General features: G+C 36.3%; 2 protein-coding genes across 3 annotated transcripts in view; one reads left to right on the forward strand and one right to left on the reverse strand.

Annotated features, from left to right (window-relative positions):
• The window catches only part of polr3a (polymerase (RNA) III (DNA directed) polypeptide A), a 43,387-nt gene extending 41,354 nt beyond the window's left edge, over positions 1-2,033 (forward strand). For both annotated transcript variants that reach the window (XM_073867247.1, XM_073867248.1), the window contains 2 exons: positions 42-174; positions 1,404-2,033. In XM_073867247.1, the coding sequence (XP_073723348.1) occupies positions 42-174; positions 1,404-1,573 (303 nt within the window). In that variant the 3' untranslated portion in view covers positions 1,574-2,033. The remainder of the gene's footprint in view (positions 1-41; positions 175-1,403) is intronic.
• Positions 2,034-2,169: 136 nt separating this feature from the next.
• Positions 2,170-19,758, reverse strand: qrfprb (pyroglutamylated RFamide peptide receptor b). Its single transcript, XM_055176149.2, has 6 exons — positions 19,184-19,758; positions 16,504-16,662; positions 16,223-16,284; positions 12,526-12,761; positions 11,091-11,188; positions 2,170-5,651 (listed from the first exon to the last, which is right to left on the reverse strand). The coding sequence occupies exons 1-6, from the start codon at positions 19,542-19,544 to the stop codon at positions 5,239-5,241; spliced, it is 1,329 nt and encodes a 442-aa protein (XP_055032124.2). The 5' UTR covers positions 19,545-19,758; the 3' UTR covers positions 2,170-5,238.
• Between the last annotated feature and the right edge of the window lie 431 nt (positions 19,759-20,189).

Consider the following 20,189-nt stretch of genomic DNA (forward strand, 5'->3'; position numbering starts at 1 on the left):
TGATAAGTCTGATTCACTCATTGACTTTCCTTGGGTGTTAGGGTGAGATTTTAGGCATCACCCGATTTGGCCTGGCGAAGATGAAGGAGAGCGTTCTGATGCTGGCGTCATTTGAAAAGACAGCCGATCATCTGTTCGACGCAGCGTATTTCGGCCAGAAAGACTCTGTGTGCGGTGAGTAATGAGCTTTAGGGTGAAGAATTTGTGTGGGCCACCTCAAAGTAATAATAAAATATTATTAGAGATTGTTTCGGGAAAAGCTTGATATGCTGGAGGTGTCCAGCGGTAGAAGTGAGTCATAAGCAAGCAACACACAAAACATTATCCCACTGTCTCTGAATAACTTTTGATTCACTACATGTTTGTATCGTTTACTTTATATGCACTTACGCTCTGGTTTCCAATATAACATTTCAAGCAGTTTTACTTACCGCTTGCGATTTTAACGAAATCCAGCGTTAAACAAACATGCACGCAAAACTCTGCTGCTACCCCAGAGAAACAAACTATTTCCATCATATGTTTCCATAAGGCTGGCTTACTTGGAAAGCTGAACAAGGGTTTTTTCTAGGGATGCTCCAATCGATCGGCCAATAATGCTTGCTATGTTTCTCAATGAATTACGGTGAAATGCTGCTACATCCAAAAGCCAGGGGGCGCTCTCGTGCAGAAACTCAAAATGCGCTGTAGACGAAGAACAATACACACGCAGCTGTGATGACACGCAGCTCCATGAAATGGCTGAAGGATATATTTATATTGCTGTTCTTAAAACCTTTTCAGTTATTTTCATGATAATAATTAATTTTTTTTATAATTATTTTTGACGTGTGTTTCTTTTTAAATTGAATTTTTTAAACGACTCAAACTAACAGTGATTTTAGATCGATAAGGACTTACTGATCAAAAGCCGTAGTACATGAAATACCTGTAATAAGATCGGCTGTCCGATTCAGAATAGTGATCGGCCACGTATTATTAGTGGAGATCGGCATTGATCGGAGCATCCCTAGTTTTTTCTCCTTAAACAAACAACTTCTTTCGTGTCATTGTTGAGTCTTTATATAAAACAAAGCTTTCGCGAGAAGTGATGCCTGTGACTTCTAGCATTTTCGTTGTTCTTGCTCTTACTTTTGTGGGCGTGCTATTCCAGAGGAAGTGCCCATAAAAGGAATATGGGGTCACTGATGTGTCACGGGTACTCGTGTCTAAATAAATCTTTCAGAAACTTGTAGAAAAGAATAGGCGTGAGTTTGGCCCAGTAGTACACACAAGCTGATTTTTTTGACACTGCATTTGTTTAGCATGAGGATTACAACTCCTTAACTGTGTTAATAAGTCAAAATGCATGAAATACGGTTAACCCACTTTAAGTCAAATGTTGTTTCTTTCTCTCTCTGCAGGTGTTTCTGAGTGTATTATTATGGGAATCCCCATGAATATTGGCACAGGACTTTTTAAACTTTTACACAGTGCTACCAAGGAGCCGAATCCTCCCCGTAGACCTTTGCTTTTTGACAATCCTGATTTTCATGTATCCCTGGGCTCAATAACTCGCTCGCTACCTTCATGATGGGTCTGGATTATAGCATGTATTGAGTATTATGAGTTCTGACATATCACTTATGTCACTTATGTGCCTTTTTTGTGTTATATGAACAGTTTGCGGTTTAAAAGTAGTGTTGGCAGTAGTTTTTTCCAATTTCAGATAATGAATGGAAAGGTGGGTCCAAAATAATTGTCATGGTTTATATCAATCTTTCGAGATGATAAAAGTTTTTTCATAGTCTTAGGCGCAGGTTTGGTGTTTGGTCCCTACAAACATTTCGCTGATATTTTCTCCTCTGAGATAAGATTTGCTCATTGGCTGTAAAATGAATTACATGAAGCGCTTACAGTTTTCTAAGATTTCATTTTCATCTGACCGGATGGGGTCAAATCTATCATTAATTTATGCGGTGGTTTTTGAGTTTAACAATTTATTTTATGTAAATATGTATCAGGTGTGAATAAAATCTGCATTGACAACATTCGTGCATTGTTTCTCTTTATTTTTTGTAAATGCATCAGCGTATTTGATTATGTTTCACACGTTTGAATGAATGCAAACAATTCTTATCATAACTCATTTGACTTCAGTAATGTTTTTGGATGAAACTGGATTTTCAGTAAGAAATAAAGTAGGTTGGTACTTCATATTTATTGAAACTGTTGGATTGTAATATCAGATTGACATGTCAGATCTCAGTCACACGAGTTTAATGCCTTTACTGTAAACATCCAATAATCTGCATTTCCCAGTAGATGTCAACAGTTTAGGAAAGTCATTTCAAACATGTCAATACATTGAAATAAAAACCATGTCAATAAATTGAAATAAAAAAAACATGTCAATACATTGAAATAAAAAAAACATGTCAATAAATTGAAATAAAAAAAACATGTCAATAAATTGAAATAAAAAACATGTCAATACATTGATAAAGGATTGTGAGAGATGTATTTCTTATAAAGACATTTACAAAATGCATTCAAATGACTGGTCGAATCTGATTCTGATGCAAAACATATTTATTACCAACAATGATAAAGATTAAAGAAATGAAGCCTCTTTGAATTCAAGCACATTCACTGTTCAAATGTTTTCAGTGAGGATTACTATCATTATCATGTACAAAAAACAGCTTATGAAACACTGGTAATGTTTTCTTTGAAAGAATATTTCAAAATCTAATCTCAGCAAAGTTATAAACTTCAATACAAAACAATTTGGTTCTTTATTAACAACAATAATGAACAGCGCTGTCAGTGTTTTTGTACAGTATGTGATTTCTCTTAACCCTGATATTACTGCTGTGGTCTGTTATTATCAGATGAACTTTAACTCTTTACTAATGCCTGTAAAAATAGATCGTTTTTCCCTCAAGAAGTTTATAATGTCCTAAACTCTGTTCTCACTAAATAACAATGATAAAGGACATTTGCCTTTGCTCCATAATATAATTTATACCAGGGGGCTGCTGTTGAATGCTTTATTCTGATTGGTTAAGAAATTATGTATGGGTGCATTATTTTTCAATAAATGCACACCTAACCTGTCAAATGTCTTAAAATTACCACAAGGGCTGGGTTTCTCGATAACAATTGAACTTGATCTACTTAACGAACGTTAGTTATTCTTTCACGAGCTTTCCCAAAAATGCACTTAAATATGATCACGCGTAAGCTTTAAGTGCTACTTACGGGTCGCAATCCATTTGTCAAGTGCTGAAATGTCACCTATATGTTGTTTTTTGTTTTATGTTTAGCCTAATGATCTTCAAATGAAGTGTACTTTACACTAGTGTTAATAATATTGTTTAATATTGTTCAGTGACTAATTAAATTTTTTAATTGTGCCATTTGAAATATTTTTTTCCATATTTATTTAGGACTCATCCCATTGTGCAATGCCTTTTGCAGTTTATATTATTAATTGTTTATTAATATCTGTTTTCTGCATACTGTACACATTATATTAAGCACAATTTTTGGTCATTATTAATATCACAATCAGAGAATGAGAGGTAAGAGCATAATAATACTTAGTCTCTTCAAGTATCGCCTTCTGAATTTACTAGAATAGATGAAAGGCAGTGAGACGCATGTGAATATTATCACAGATTGAAAACCTTGCACGTGGTTTAATTTTTTTTATTTCTTTAATTTGTATAAAACCATTAAACAAAGAAGAACTTAATAAATAAATAACATTTAAAAAACATGACATAATCTTCCTTGTAACTCTGTCACTTACGATGCAAGCATTTTTGTTACTTCAAATCACTCGTAGATCAACAACGATTTTCAAGTGCTACTTAAGTTACAATGATTTTTGGAAACGGTTCTAAGATGATTCAGTGTGAGACATCTGGCCTTAAAGCTGCTAGGAAACATTTTTCTTTGCAAAAGGATTGCACTTCTTACAAGTGAACTGATCAAATACATCAAATGTAAATTTTGTGTATATTTCCTTATGTGCAAGCAGCTGTGAAATATTAGCGGGATAATGTGTGGGTGAGCGAGGCACAAACTAATGCAGAGTTCAAAGTAACTCAGCTACTTTACACATTTCTACAGGGCCGAGCAATCTCTGCTTTTGGTCTTTTTCTCAGAAGATCTCCTGTGAATTTGTGAAAAGTTTTAATATTTTTTGGTTAAGATATTGAACAAAGAGTGATTGGGTGGTGAATTTCTTTATCTTATGTTTTTTTCTATTTTTAGTGTGTAAGTCACCAAATCCAACCTTATATTATTTTAATCACTGTCTTGTTACCTAAAATATAACACCATTTTGAAACATGTCAGCAACTCCTAGTAAATGACAGCTGGGGTTGAAGACATTATGGGGTAATGTTTGCACTCCTCTCACTTTCGGGGTAATTGTACGATAACTGTAGGACCCACAAACAAACTTCATGTGGTGTTAGCTTAAGCCAGGACTAGGCCTTAGTTTATATAGGAAATATAACTAGTTTTAACCAACATGACTACTAAAAACATTACTTGTCTGCATTTTGAGGCAAAACAAAGAGCACTGATGTATTTAAAGATATGTCAGTGCAAGTTGTTTTGAGTTTGGACGGCTCTTACATTTTGTTTTAGTCTAGGACTAGTCTAATCTCTGTCCAGGAAACCACCCCAAGTGTTTATTTGTAGCAGAGATGTGTGTGTTGATCCGAAAAAAAAAATGATTCATGGAACTTAAATATTTTTTGAATGATAGAGCTAAAAAGCGTTAGGTTGTGCTCCGCTCTCCCCTACTTTCAGCTGGTTTACTATCACAAATATTAATGTCATCAGTTATAAACTATTTATTGAGGATTTTCTCTCCCGCTGGTTTTATACTAGTGAGAAATTGAATTATTTTCTTTTCAAGAAACTGTAAACTCAATGCTTTGGGTGAATTCTAGCTGTCATTGTTCTGATGTCGAGTATGTTGAAGATTGTAATTATAGTTTGTGTTGTAATTTGACCCTGGTTAGTTCTTAGGCCGCTCTCATTGTTGTTAGTTTTCTTCACATGAGGTTTGTCTATATGTTTGAACAGCACTTGAATGATAGATCTGTCAAGGACTGTAAACTCATCCAACAAAGATGTAAGCTTCGGTCAAACGCTTCTTTCTGTTGCGATGAACACGTCTTCACCTTCGGTCAGATGTCATGTCAGGTAACAATATGTTCTTGTCCTCTCAGTTTGTTATTTCACACAGGAGCTGCTCGACGGGAGCTGTGTCGAGCGTGACGTGATGTTGACTTTCTGCTCTGTGAACGCTGTGGATATTTGCAGATCTCCGTGCGATGGGTTCAACAGCACTCTGTTCTGAGGTGTCTCAAGTTCAGCACGGTTTCTGCTGGTTGTGTTGGTACTGAACACATCGGTTTTCAGATGTTTGGAGAAGTGCACGCTGATGTTCGGCCTGTCTCTGGCGCCGCCCTGGCGGATGGGTCGACGCAGGTACACTGAAAGCGTGGCGACGCAGTTCTTTTTAAAGTTCTCGTTCATGAAGGCGTAAACGATTGGATTGTTGAAAGAGTTGGAGAAGCCGATGGCCTGAACCACAGCGATGATCATGTTGATGGTCACCTCATCGTAGTTTTTCTCCAGATCATCTAAACACAGAACACAGATGTCACTTATCTAACTCATGTGTGAACACATTTCAAACCGAACCCTAACCCTTTATCTGGATTATAAAAAATGGTAGCACAATAAGGTTGTGGGGTGATTTCCAGGACAGGGCTTATCCTAGTCCCTGACTAAAATATTTGAGCTCCCTTAATTTAAAAACACCTTACTCATATTATATATATATATTTAAGCAGTGTCGCTCGAGTAGGAGTGTGGTGTAGCTCTATATCATCACGGCTGTGATTAGGCCAGAGGCACGAGGCCGCAGGCCGAGTGCCGGAGGCAGTCGCGGCCGTGATGATATAGAGCTATGTCGCACGACTCCGAGAGCGATATTGCTTTTATACAACAGTTCGACGGCACACGTTTGAAAAACGAAAACTAGAAAACAACAACGGAGTTATTTTAAAAGCCTCTTTGTTTGAGAACTACTTCTTCCGCCACGGATTTGAGGGCGGCCAGAATGACAGGTAAAACTTTCGGCTGCTTTGAAGCTCATAACAACTCAATGGACAGAAAAGCCGTTACTTTATATTACCGTTTCTTGGTCACAAAGTGTAGTTTTAAGATGAGTTCAGTCGAGAATGTATCTGTATTATATTTAAATCTGCAGTCGATTAGTAAAGATAGCGCCTGTTTGAACGTTTGCTTAGTGAGATTCGGTACGAATGAGAACCAAAGCATGAGCGGACATCAGTGTTCACTCGCCCCGCTGACCACCGCCCTCTCTGGGCTACATTTCTGAAAGAGATACCCTGGCTCTCATGCTGGCCTTGTTTGTTTATGATCGTCAAAATGAGATCAAATCAGCAGTATTTGGTGTCATGATCAAACTATTACTTGTTTTTTCATTCATATTTAGTGTCTTTTGTGTTGTTATTGTTTTGGCGCGAGGTAAAAGTTAATAAAACTATTTGTATAACGTTACTATTGCTTTCTCATTTATTCTTAACGTGATACGAGCACTCGATTATTATTATTAAACTTTGTTCTTGTCAGTACTATATAAAACTGTTTTTTATAAGTGTCAGAGATATGCATGCTGCTTATAAATATACCAGTGGCGATATCTCATAACATGTTTTAATAGTCAGGTCACGATAAAGTAAATGATCAATGTCCACATTTAAAAGCTGCGGTGCTTACCTGCAGTTCCACGGTGTTTTCGCGTTCTGATAAGAAATATAGCTCCAGAAAAAAAAACGAGTGTTTATATTCCTCTTTCCAAGTGTTAATCGTCCACACGATGTGATAAGACATTTCTCCCATTAACTGTAACGTAACATCCAAGAGCGCTGATCTTTGACGGAATAATACTTCTGATTGGGGATTCAGACTGATTTATGAGCCAACTAATGAGACACACGGAGAGTGATTCAAAAACAGCGCGTCTGTGTTTTTCCATTCAGAGATGAGCCTGCTTAGGACCTCCATTCACTAGGTGGCGGAATAATACGAAAGGTGAAGAGGTTACAGTGCTGTTATCAGCACAATATCGTATGGCTCTTAGCCAATCAGATTCGAGAACCAGAAAGAACTGTTGTATAAATATATTTAAGCAATATCACTCGAGTAGGAGTGTGATATAGCTCTATATCATCACGGCTGTGATTAGGCCGAGTGCCGGAGGCAATCACAGCCGTGATGATATAGAGCTATATCACACTACTCCGAGAGCGATATTGCTTTTATACAACAGTTCGACGGCACACGTTTGAAAAACGAAAACTAGAAAACAACAACGGAGTTATTTTAAAAGCCTCTTTGTCTGAGAACTACTTCTTCCGCCACGGATTTGAGGGCGGCCAGAATGACATGTAACACTTTCGGCTGCTTTGAATCACATAACAACTCAATGGACGGAAAACCGGATCTTTATATTACCGTTTCTTGGTCACAAAGTGTAGTTTTAAGATTAGTTCAGTCGAGAATGTATATGTATTATATTTAAATCTGCAGTCGATTAGTAAAGATAGCGCCTGTTTGATCGTTTGCTTAGTGAGATTCGGTACGAATGAGAACCAAAGCATGAGCGGACATCAGTGTTCACTCGCCCCGCTGACCACCGCCCTCTCTGGGCTACATCTCTGACAGAGATACCCTGGCTCTCCTGTTGGCCTTGTTTGTTTATGATTGTCAAAATGAGATCAAATCAGCAATATTTGGTCTCATGATCAAACTATTACTTGTTTTTTAATTCATATTTAGTGTCTTTTGTGTTGTTATTGTTTTGGCGCGAGGTAAAAGTTAATAAAACTACTTGTATAATGTTACTATTGCGTTCCCATTTATTCTTAACGTGATACGAGCACTCGATTATTATTATTAAACTTTGTTCTTGTCAGTACTATATAAAACTGTTTTTTATAAGTGTCAGAGAGATGTTTTTGCATGCTGCTTATAAATATACCAGTGGCGATATCTCATAACATGTTTTAATAGTCACGTCACGATAAAGTAAATGCTCAATGTCCACATTTAAAAGCTGCGGTGCTTACCTGCAGTTCCACAGTGTTTTCGCGTTCTGATTAGAGATATAGCTCCAGAAAATGAGTGTTTACAATCCTCTTTCCAAGTGTCCACACGACGTGACAAGACATTAATCCCATTAAGTTTAACGTAACATCCAAGAGCGCTGATCTTTGACGGAATAATAACTTCCGATTGGGATGCACAGACTGATTTACGAGCTAGTGAACTAATGAGACACACAGAGCGTGATTCAAAACAGCGCGTTTGTGTGTGTGTGTGTGTGTGTGTGTGTCCAGGTCCGTGTGTGGGTGCAGTTTCTCCATTCAGAGACGAGCCTGTTTAGAGGACCTCCATTCACTAGGTGGCAGAATAATACGAAAGGTGAAGCGGTTACAGTGCCGTTATCAGCACAATATCGCATAGCTCTTAGCCAATCAGATTCGAGAACCAGAAAGAACTGTTGTATAAATATATATATATATATATATATATATATATATATATATATTTGTTTTATCTCAAGATGCACACCAGTATTGCTTTTGTAAGGTTTGTTTGTAAAAACTACTTAAATGAAATGTCCTAATATAACTACTAAGCTCTAGTCCTGGATTAATCTAAACCGTGTCTGGGAAACCACCTCTGTATTTGCAAAGGGTTAATGCATTACCCTTACGAAAATTAACTACAGTTACAAACAGAAACCATGGTTACTGTAGTAAAATAACCATGGTTTTAAAAACTATGATTTTCAAAAACTATAGTTAAACCATGGTTTTGCAAATAGTAATCAATAGACCAAAAAAATCATGGTTACTACACTTTTACCGCAAAAAACATGGTTCATTTTCGTACTGGTAGTAAACATGAACAATACTTCTGCAGCATTATAATCTTAGTTCATTTTACTGTTTACTAATAAATTTAAAATGTAAAACCAAAAGTAATTGTTAGTTAATAACCATTGAACTAATACAAACATTTGTATTTGCATTTAGTGAGGGATCATCAACAGCCTGCAGTGCATTAAAGGATTTTATTTGCAGACAAATTGAAGCCAAAAGAACCACTTGAAGCAAAGCGAAGGGTGACGGCATCCGTACAGCGGATTTAAAATACATAAATGCATGACCGGGCATTGATTATTACACTAATTACATGGTCATTTACCAAGATGAAGACAAGATAAAACCAGTATTGCTCTTTGAAGCGCAGTATTTGAGGGAATATTATTGTGCATTAAGTAAGAAATAATATATAGGGAGCAGGTTGTTATTAAAATAACAACTTGTTCATTATCCAACTTATTACATTATTATTATTTACCTCATAGGTAAGTTAAGGAGCATTCAATTTCATTTTTATCTTGTTTTTATTACTGTAAAGCTGCTTTGGAACAATTAAACAATTGTGAAAAGCGCTATATAAATAATATGGAATTGAATTGAATTAAAAGACATTCTTATATTTAATTTTGTGTAATATTAAACTGTACCTGCCCAAATAATTTGCAGCAGGTTACTGTGTGTTATTAGTTTTGAGAGGTAGTTATCTGGAAAAAACAAACCTGTAAATGTCACGACTGGCCAATCGGATTCAAGCATTCCAACTAACCATGGAAAAACTAACATTAATAAAGATTATTAAATGCTAAAAAGTGATATTGTTCATGTTAGCTCATGCATTTTCTTATTTTAACAAATACAAGTATAGAAAAACATTTCAGTGATATCCGACGGCCCATTCAGAGCTATACGACCTCATTCATTTCAATGGAAGCTTGGCGATTTCTGGCAATACGAGTGAAAGTGACCATTGACAACCGGGTGGGCATGTATAGCGACGCAAGAAAGTTAAGTTTTACTTTATGCAAATGATGAGTGGTTTTTGGGAGCGACTACCAATGGGAGCGAAGCAGCAGAGTTCATGTCATCCTTCTCTCATCAGTTACTGGAGTGGATGGTACTCTCGTATGTTTATGACCAGTGTTGAGGGTAACGCATAACAAGTAACGCGCATTACGTAATAATATTACTTTTCTGATGTAACGAGTAAAGTAACTCATTACTAAATGTACACATTAATATTTGAGTTACTTTTTAAAAAAAAGTAATGCAAGTTACTTTTTTAGTTTAATAAATTCAATTTAAAAATAAAATATTGTACTGAATTAAACTGAACATATTAACGTCAGAAACGGAGATGGCAGACCAGAGCTTGACATTTTTACGATCATAAAAAACACCTGCAAGGCCTGAAAGAGATCAAGCCTCAGCCAAATAAGAAAAAGTAACGTAAACATTACTTTCCATGAAAAGTAACGCAATTAGTTACTTTTTTGGGCAGTAACTTAATATCGTAATGCATTACTTTTAAAAGTAACTTTCCCCAACACTGTTTATGACAACCAGGCGTTAGAAACGCCTCACTGAAAGAGACGGACGACACACAGCGAAAAAGTCACTGGTGGTCTGAACGAGGCTTAGGTGGTGCAATAATTCAAGCATGAAGTGTCATTGAAACAACATAACATTTCATCTTTTAGCCTTCTGCACAGTTGGTGTTTGTGGTTTAATGATGAAGGCTATTTTTGTTAATGATTATTGTGGGTTTGAGAGACCCCCTCTCTACAGTAAATATACTGTAATTTACTGTGAATACAGAGAATCAGATGAATGGCAGTAGTTTTTGTGCTTTCTGACAATATAATTTACGCAGACAAAGCTGCTGTGAGCTGATTGTGGATCTGTATGAGTACAGTCATTTACATTAGCAGCTATTCAATGGTTTCAACAATCTGCTGTTTGTGCAACTACAGGCACTTCAAGCCCTGAAGACTTTAGCATTGTTTGTGTCCTAAATAAATACATAAACGATATTTTCACATTATTTACTTTTCCTTTAGAAAATGTTTGTCAAAGAGCATATGGACGATATGAAACACTTACTGTACTCGAAGAGCATATGGACGATATGAAACGGAGCCCAGCAGATGGTGAAGAGCAAGACAATGGTGACCATCATTTTAACTGCACGTTTCTTCTTCCTGTTTAAAACACAACAATACAGTGATGAAAAGACTCTACTCATTATTAACCCCTTAGATATTCTCAGAAAACTACATTGAAATATCTTATGTGGAAAACTATCATTTGTAATTTGACCTCGGTTGCTTACAGATCCGAAACTGACCTGTATTGCAGTGTGTCATGTAGCTGTCCATCAATGTAAACAATGTGCAAAGTAGTTGAACCAAAACGTGCATGAATAATAAAGTAATTGGTTTCTAAAGTAGGGAGTCGATTCTGAATCGCTGAAACGAGTCGTCATATGGATTGAATCTCCTGCCTGACTTTATCCACGTAATACCAACACTTTGCATAATCTCCTTGCCCGTGGGAGAAACGAAAACTATGACCTGCCCACAGCTAGTTAGTGTGTAAACATCATATCATGCTGTGTTTTCAGTTTGTGTTGTTTTCACTACCAAATGATGAAGGTATATAAAGAATCTGTGGTTAAAATTACTTTTTCACGGAGGGATTTACTAGATGTTTAAAAGATGGTTCAGTATAAAAGATGGTTCATTACCCACTTTATTTGGAACAACATGCGTCTCCTAACCACAACCTGTAAGTATGATTATAGCTACATAAAAGCTTAAATGAGTGTAAAAATTGTAATGTCTTTATAACCTGGACTAATGATGAATGATCTGTATTAATGTTGTTTTTTAACTCTTAATATGCTGTCAGAGAGTCACGTTAGCAAGCGGTTAATGCATGCTGCACTTACGGTTTTGCTATGACCCGGTTAGCTTACTTAAATGCTTAAATGAGTGTAAAAACTTTAGTTTCTGTCGTCGTTTTATTGCTTGGATTAATGATGAATGATGTGTATTGATGTTGACAATGTCTTCTCAGTAAATCATGTTAGCACGAGGTCAATACATGTTGCACTATTGTTGGTCTGTGCCACTGATCTGTGGTCTGTGTCAGTTGACCAATCAGAGCAGAGTAGGCTACTGAAAGGTGGGGTTTAGGCAGACTGAGTCGTTGAATGGCTTCACACGAATCGTTTGGGGATCTCTGAGAAATTGGGCAATTTTAAATGTATATTTTGAGAAAATTACAGCGTTTTTTGACCTTGCATTCATTTAAACCTGTTGTCCGGGACTTATAAACAGTAATAGGACGCTTAAAATCTTACTGGCACTTTAAGTTTGCTGTTACCTTCTATCATAGTAAACTTCATTGGCTATTTGCTTTGAATATCCCAATTTATTTGAAATCCCATTTATCATTTAATAGAAGTAAATTGGGATGCAAATGTTTTCATGCAGTAATAGCTGATAATAAGATCTTGCACTGTGTGTGTTTGTACTTAGAGATTTTGTTGATCTCTCTGTTGTTCATGGTGCTGAGGACAGACGAGTCTCCCACACGTTTGCGGATCCAGAGCTCGATGCCGATGCGACTGTAGAGGAAGAGCATAGCAGCCAACGGCAGCAGAAACAGAGCCACCATGATGAAGGTGCTGTAAAGCTGTCGATGCAGAAGAGACCGCCAGCGCTCCTGACAGCACACGTGATGAAGGTCATACAGAAAATCATACTTCACCTGAAAGACACAGATAAGAAAAACTGACCGTTATTATATTGAACTAACAGTTATTATGTTTGCTGAAATCTGAATGTGCAGAAAAGTCATTTTAAAGATCACCTACAGGAATTTGACACAGAATCTGTAGCATGGTGCAACGTCCAGATTATGGATTGAATTTAAAGATTAAAGATATCTTAAATGCATTGTAGCTCTGAGATGGTTTGAGATGAGCTGAGACAACAGAATTGGAGAACTTGAGATCCTGGTTGATTGTTTTCTGTAAACAGCTTCTGTTTATGCAGGGCTTATATTTGCATGTATTGAGTCAGGCAGATAGATTTGTGCTGGACAGATGATTAAGATGCATGCAAGCGTGACAGTAGTACAGTCATTCTTTCTGGACGGTTAAGCCTTGGGAGAATTGGTCCTCTGGATCTCTTATGAATAACACATGAACCTCTGCAATAACACAACACTCAGAAATGACCTCCACTACAAGAGCCCTTTTCACCTGTCAGCCTTCATTGCATTCACCCATCACCTGTTCAACCGCAGATGAAACGCTTCTGAAGCTGAGCTGTATGTTCTGTAGACATATCCATTCAATTAACCTGCTACTCATTTAACAACATCAGTCTATTCATTCAGAATGATGTTTCGCTATTCAACATGACACTCTAAACTTTATAGAACAGAAATACAAATTCTTGAAACAACTTTCACTCTTGAAAACTAAAAGTTTTTTCATAGTAATGCAACAAAAAACCCATTGTGTCAAAGGTTTTAAAAATAACATATCTTGATGCTTTAGTATAACGGCATCCTTTTAAAGTCATAATTATGAGATAAAAAGTTGAGATAAACAACTAAAAATTATGCCTATAAAAGTCATAATTACAAGATAAAAAGTAAAAATTATGACTTTAAAAGTCATAAATTTAACTTTTATAAAACGGGTAGTTCTGGTTCTTCATTCTGATTGGTTGAAATGCGTTCTAAGCCGTGATAAAATACACCGGTAACCTCACGGTTCAGACCGCATTACATTAGTATCACTGCGCCACTGTTGCTGCGTACTGATTTCTGAAAATAAACATCACAGTCTTTAATCATATTTTTAATTTGTCTACAATTGCACAATTAATGGCGATATCCAGATAAATGTCAATAAATATTGTTGAGTCATCTCGTCGATAAAGAGAAAACGTTGTCTGAGGGGTTTATAACTCAAGTCCATACGTCCGCTATTATCCACAGGGTGGCGATCTTACCCAATTTAAACACTGACGCATTCACTCAACACTGAAAACAGCGTGTTTTAATCAGGTTCTGAATCTGATCTCTTACAAAAGTTCTTCACAAAAATGGAATTATCTCTGCTTTTAGCTAAAAAATTTGAGAGGTGATAAGAGAACAAATGAAGGTAAGATGAAACGGGTTTTTGTTGTTGTTGTTGTTGCTTGAAAGCGGATGGTCTGTTCTTTCATTTGATATTTTATGTTTATTTAAAGAAGATAATTTTTCTGTAAGGCATTAAACTAAAACTGGATGGCAACTTAAAAAAAATAATAAAACACTGACGGGGAAAGAGTTCAGCATGCTTCCAAGCATATTTGATCATCACTTCAACAGTTGCACAATATAAATGTTAATGTATAAATTAGATGAATGGTGATTTAGAAAATAAACACCACAGTCTTAAATCATATTTTCATTGTCTCTTTGCTGCATCTCTGTTGGTTGTGAACTGTGCTCTGTTTCGGTCACACTTGATTCTGAGGAACTACTTTGTTTGGCGGAAGAGTAATATTTGTACTAATATAATTACAACTTATTTGTGTTTTATTTTATAAAATCCTGCTAATGTAATGCATATGAAGTAACCGTTTTATAAACGCAATAAACCCTCGAAGCCTTGGGTCACCAGTGCCGCTTCGCGTCGTGCCTAACAACGCCCCTTAGCTGTTATAAAATGCACTGGTAACCCACTGCTTCTTGGGGTTTATTGCTTTATTTTAATCTCATAATTTCGACTTTTTATTTAATAATTTTGACTTTTAACTCTTTCCCCGCCAGCGTTTTAAAAAAAAAATTGCCAGCCAGCGGCAGCATTTTTTATGATTTTCACAAACGTTTAACGGCTTTCAGAAAATGTTTTCTTTAAATATTAAAACATACAATATATCAAATAAAAGAACAGACCCTTTGCTTTTGAACAAAAAAACCTGTTCCTGTACCTTCATTTGTTCTCTTTATATCACTTTTATCACTCACTCAAATATGGGTAGGTTTTAAAAAAAACAAAATTTTGAGCAAAAAGCTGAAATAATTAAATTTTTGTTAAAACTTCTAATAGAGATCCAATTCAGAGTGATGATCAAAACATGCTGTGTCTTAACTGTTTGACGTGAGCGGTTGCTTCGGGTTGTTTAAGTTGGGTTTAGAGCGCCATCTGGTGGATAACAGCGGTATTGTGGATTGCCAGAAAAACTCGTCATTGGCAGGGAAGTGTTTTGTCTTAATTGACGAGATAACTCGTCAATGGCGGGGAAAGAGTTAAAGTCATAGTTTTTATCTCATAATTATGATTTATCAGAGCATGATTTTTTTCTTATGTGGTGGAAATGGACTTCTATAATCAACAAATAACCACGAGCTGGAATTCGAACTCGCGTCACCGAAAGTGCAAAAGCACCGACAGGTGTCTGTATTTTTGTCCAAATTCTTGATCTTTGTACAGCCCCTTTGGGCAACAATGGTTTCACTGAACTGATCTGTGATATATAAATAAAATAAAATTACCCTTTTAGTATGAAGCTTATGTTCAACAATAAGGTTATTGGGTTTTACTGTATATGGTTCTTCATTGAACCATATAGCCAATAATAGTTCTTCTGTGTGTTTATAGAGCACTTTCATTTTTAATGGTGTATTTCTAAAGTGGTGTTTTAAAAATGCAAGGTGCAATGAAACAGCTTGTCACTTGGGATTGGAGTTTAAAAAACTTTTTGGTACATAAAATGACAGTCTAATCCCAAACCCAAGCAACAATGGTTTAAAAAAATTGAGACACCAAAACATAAAACAACACGAAAAAATGCACCGTATTAAGTGAAGGGAAATGAATTTGGTGTATGCATTGCACAACTTTTCACACTGTGTGCTATTTATAATTCATGAGAATGGGTTGATTTTAACTCAATGACAATTTATTATTCAAATCTTATCAGTTAACAGTTAACGTTCGTTTAACAAGCTGCGGTTGTCGATCGGAAAAAATTAACTGAAATGAACATCCCTTATGAAATTAACACAGAAGCAGAAGTTTCCAAACAAAGCCGCATGGTTACATTATAGTTTTATCATGCAGAGATATTATTGCAAATTCCCATTATAGCTTGGAAAAGTAGGAATCTGAATTTTAAGCCCAATCCAGCCATGTGAAACTTGAAATGAAACCCAAGCATTTCCTTCACCTCTAATTGTTGCACAAACAGCATCGGAGATCCGACCATGACCGCTGCTATCCACACCAGCCCTGCATGAATATCATACAGAAATCAAATCATTTCTTCTTTCTGTTTGTGATGAGTGTGAAAGAATTATACAGGAAATACAACACTGCATACATCATAATGTATTGATGTAATGTTTGTTTCTGTATTGACATCTGCTTAATTTGGTTTGTGTTACCAAATGATAAACTTGTGTTCGACAAAAATAAAAAACTGTCTACCAGGAATGATGATGACCTCACCTAACGTTTTGTATGCGCGTTTAGGAGTGTACTGCCTTTTCATTTTGAGAGGATAAACGATGCCCTGATATCTCTCGATGGCGATACAGGTCATGGTGAGGATGCCTGTCACAATGGCTGTTGTCTGTACAAAAGGAACCGTCTTACACACCAGAACACCTGCACACAAAAACAAATATGATGATTGATAAGTCTGATAAATACAGTATATCGTTCTGTCAGTACTAGTAGAGACATTTAAAAACTCTCAGGTGACAGCAAGATGATTTTGTCATTATATAAATCTCTATTATTTTGATGGCACAGTTTTTATCCACACTGGCAGAATCTCAAATGGTCAATTAGAAATAGTTTGCAGCTACAACAACATCATTCATCAAAGTGATTTATTGCAGATCATAAGTGTGTCCAGAGAGACGAACAGCGCTGTTGAGGTTAACTGAGTTGTTTTTTGAGAGCTGGCAGGCGTTGAATCACCTCAGCTGTGCACTTACAGGCTGTCAGAGCTGCGCATCAGCATCACCGACGGCCCCTGTTGCTCATCACTTCTCATTGAAAATAATTGGCTGCTGGTTGTTTCGGTGATGTACATTGTGAATGCGCCTCTGGACGGTTTGTTAGGATCAAGCATGTTTATAATGCATAATGACGAGTGTCTATCTTACGCATGCATTATAATATAGTCTAGTGCAAAGATATACAATATTTACATAAAACCTTCTGGGGTTTATTTCTCTCCCAGTAAACCTCATGCTCACGTTCGCATAATTAGAACCAACTTTATATGCAATGAAATCTCAGAGGTAAATGACAGCAATCTGATGTTACCATGGTACAGAAGGTAACTTTCTGTAGAATAATACACACAAGGTACCACGTCCTGTTGTTATTTTTAAAATTAACTATTGAAGAGTTTGTACTTAAGTATATGACAATATTTGACAAATTATAATGTTATTTTTTTAACAATGCCTAAACTCTGGGACAAATAAACATGAGGTACAGGAGCATTTATTTGACTTGATTTAAGTACACTTTTTAAAAATAAAAGGGCTATAAAGGGTTCTTTAAAAAACATTTGGTTCCCCAAAGAACCTTTCGGTTAAAAAAAAATCTGACTTTTCCATGTTTGAGTGCTATAATTGGGTCCTAGAAAACATAAAAATAGAAAAAAACAGTAACTTTGTTTTGGTAAACCATTTTCTGCAAACATGTGAAAAAACAAGTTGTTCAGATTTCGTCTGTTTTGTGAACGAAATCAAGTCCTATCAAGTCCAATTACCATAGAACCGCCCCCTTAATCTGCACTATCCAACCATGGCACTTAGTGCAGAGAGAGAGAGAGAGAAAATAATAGACCGCACAATTGAGTTTCAATTTCAACAAACCTCCATTATGGTGATCAGTGTTTGCATTTCTTCAGCTCATTTGCATTTTAAAGGACACACCCATAAATGGCACATTTTTGCTCACACCTTCAAAGTGGCAATTTTAATATGTTATAATCAATCATCTGTAGCTAAACCTTCACATGTACTATGGGGACAACCAAAAAATCTCATAATATGACCCCTTTAAAAACATTTCTTTCTTAACTTTTTATATTATCTGTAAAACCCTTTCCACTATTTTGTGTATAAGTTATAGGTGCTTTTAGATTTTTATGTTACCTTCAGTAGTCTGGACTTATGACAAATGAGTTTTAAATATTTAATATAAAAAAGAGTATATCATTACTTTCAGATGAAGTGCCCTAGGGGAACATAGACAGTTCCCCATTATTTATATATATGACTTTTTCTTGATAGCCTGCTGTGTGCAAGAAGTGTGCAACACAATGAATTATACAAAATAAACCCACAATTCCTACATTGCAACTAGTACTTGGGAAGATAAACATGTATGTATTTAACAATATTTAAGTATCTTTATCATACTTAACATGAGCATTATTAACATGTTTGAAGGCATAAATGTCATACATTGTGTGCACGTTTCAATTTAATATTACACAATGAATAATAGCATGTCTTTTGCAAGAATATCTTTACAGTAAGAAACAAGTAATTTTATGATTAATACTAAATTAATCTTAGTCACATTTAATGCCAACTGTTTATAGTGTCCAAGAGCTGGTGAAGTAAACTAAATATTAATGTCATATCTGAAAATACAAAGAGTACTGAGCACAAAAATTGTTTTCTGAGACTTTTTTCCTCTGACGTCTGACTGGTTGAGGATGTTCAGTAGTTTGTCTTACCTTCTTCAAACTCATCATCATCTCTCCTTTCTGCTTCCCTTTCCCAAAACATTTCTGATGTCCATTTTACATGAGCCAGTAGGGATAGATAGAGTCAAAATAAGATTATCTTAATTATTTAGAAACTTATTTTAGTTTGGTTGTGGTTTCATACGCTAACTCAATCTCGCGCGCAAGCTGTGAGCGGCTGCAGAAAGAAAACAAACAGACGCGCGCGGACATGGATTTCAGCGTGCACGTCGCTTTTACAAGAGTGAATTGTGTAACTAATTTGCATATACAGTACATCCGTTTTTGCGCGATTACTGTCAATTAAACTGCTAAAAAAAGGTGTGTAGCGTACGTGCGCCAATGGGCATTGTAGTGCGCTACTGTACGTGTTCAATGTTAATGTTTACTATGCATGTCAGTGAATCTCACCTCCCAGCCACTCTGAAGAGATGTTTTGCAGGAGTGTGAATGGGATACAGAAGAATGTGATGAGCAGATCGCTGACCGCCAGAGAGCAGATGAACACATTCGTGGCTGTTTGCGTCGCGCCTTTACGCACCACGATATAAACCACCAAACTGTTCCCAACCAACGCCAGAACAAAAATAATCACATACATCACGACAAACGTGGTTTTAACTCCAGTTGGGAGTTCGGGGATGTAAACCAGAGGCTGAATGTTGTAGGTGTGAATGAATTCCTGTCGGGAGAGGTTATAATACTCCAGGAGTTTCTGGAGAACCTCAGGAGTGATCTGCGTGGTGGCAGTCATCTCTGTGGACGAGGACATGACGCTTTGTCGATAATTCTTTAATTCGAGGACAAATGAAGAGTAAATTAATCCAGTTTAACGTTATCCAGCTGGTGTAATCGCTGCTTCTCTCTGTGGATGATCTGCTGGTGCGCGCGCTCCAGTGTAGGATGTACCTACCTGTAGGGTGTGTTCGAGTGCGCGGATGCTAGTGCGCACTACAGTGAGACGCTGTGTGAAAACTCTTTCTCATAATAAGTGACTTAATCTTTAAATGCTGAGGAAATGTTCTGGAAATGTTCAAACTAAATATTACACCAGCCTGTTTATTTGACATGTAGTTTATTTAGTCTAGAACGTTTGTCATTTTTGCCACAAAACGGCAAGGTCTAAAATAGAAGCTTGATCTCGTTTGTAATTACTGATCATCATCTTGACATGAACCTGTGTAAATATTTTGTTGGTAAATGCTGTGAATACTAATATAAAAATTGAAAATATATTAAAAACCATTATACAGGTTTATGTGCATGATGTTGTTTTGGCACTAGACATTTGATATTTTAGCTACTGGTTTAAGTTGATCCTCCCATGCCTGACCAGTAAAGACCAGCTAAAAAGAGATTAAAACCCCTTTAAAGGTGCCAAAGAATGCATGTTAATAATCTGTTAAATTATTCGCTG

The sequence above is a fragment of the Misgurnus anguillicaudatus genome, chromosome 4 (assembly GCF_027580225.2).
Source record: "Misgurnus anguillicaudatus chromosome 4, ASM2758022v2, whole genome shotgun sequence".
Taxonomy (NCBI): domain Eukaryota; kingdom Metazoa; phylum Chordata; class Actinopteri; order Cypriniformes; family Cobitidae; genus Misgurnus; species Misgurnus anguillicaudatus.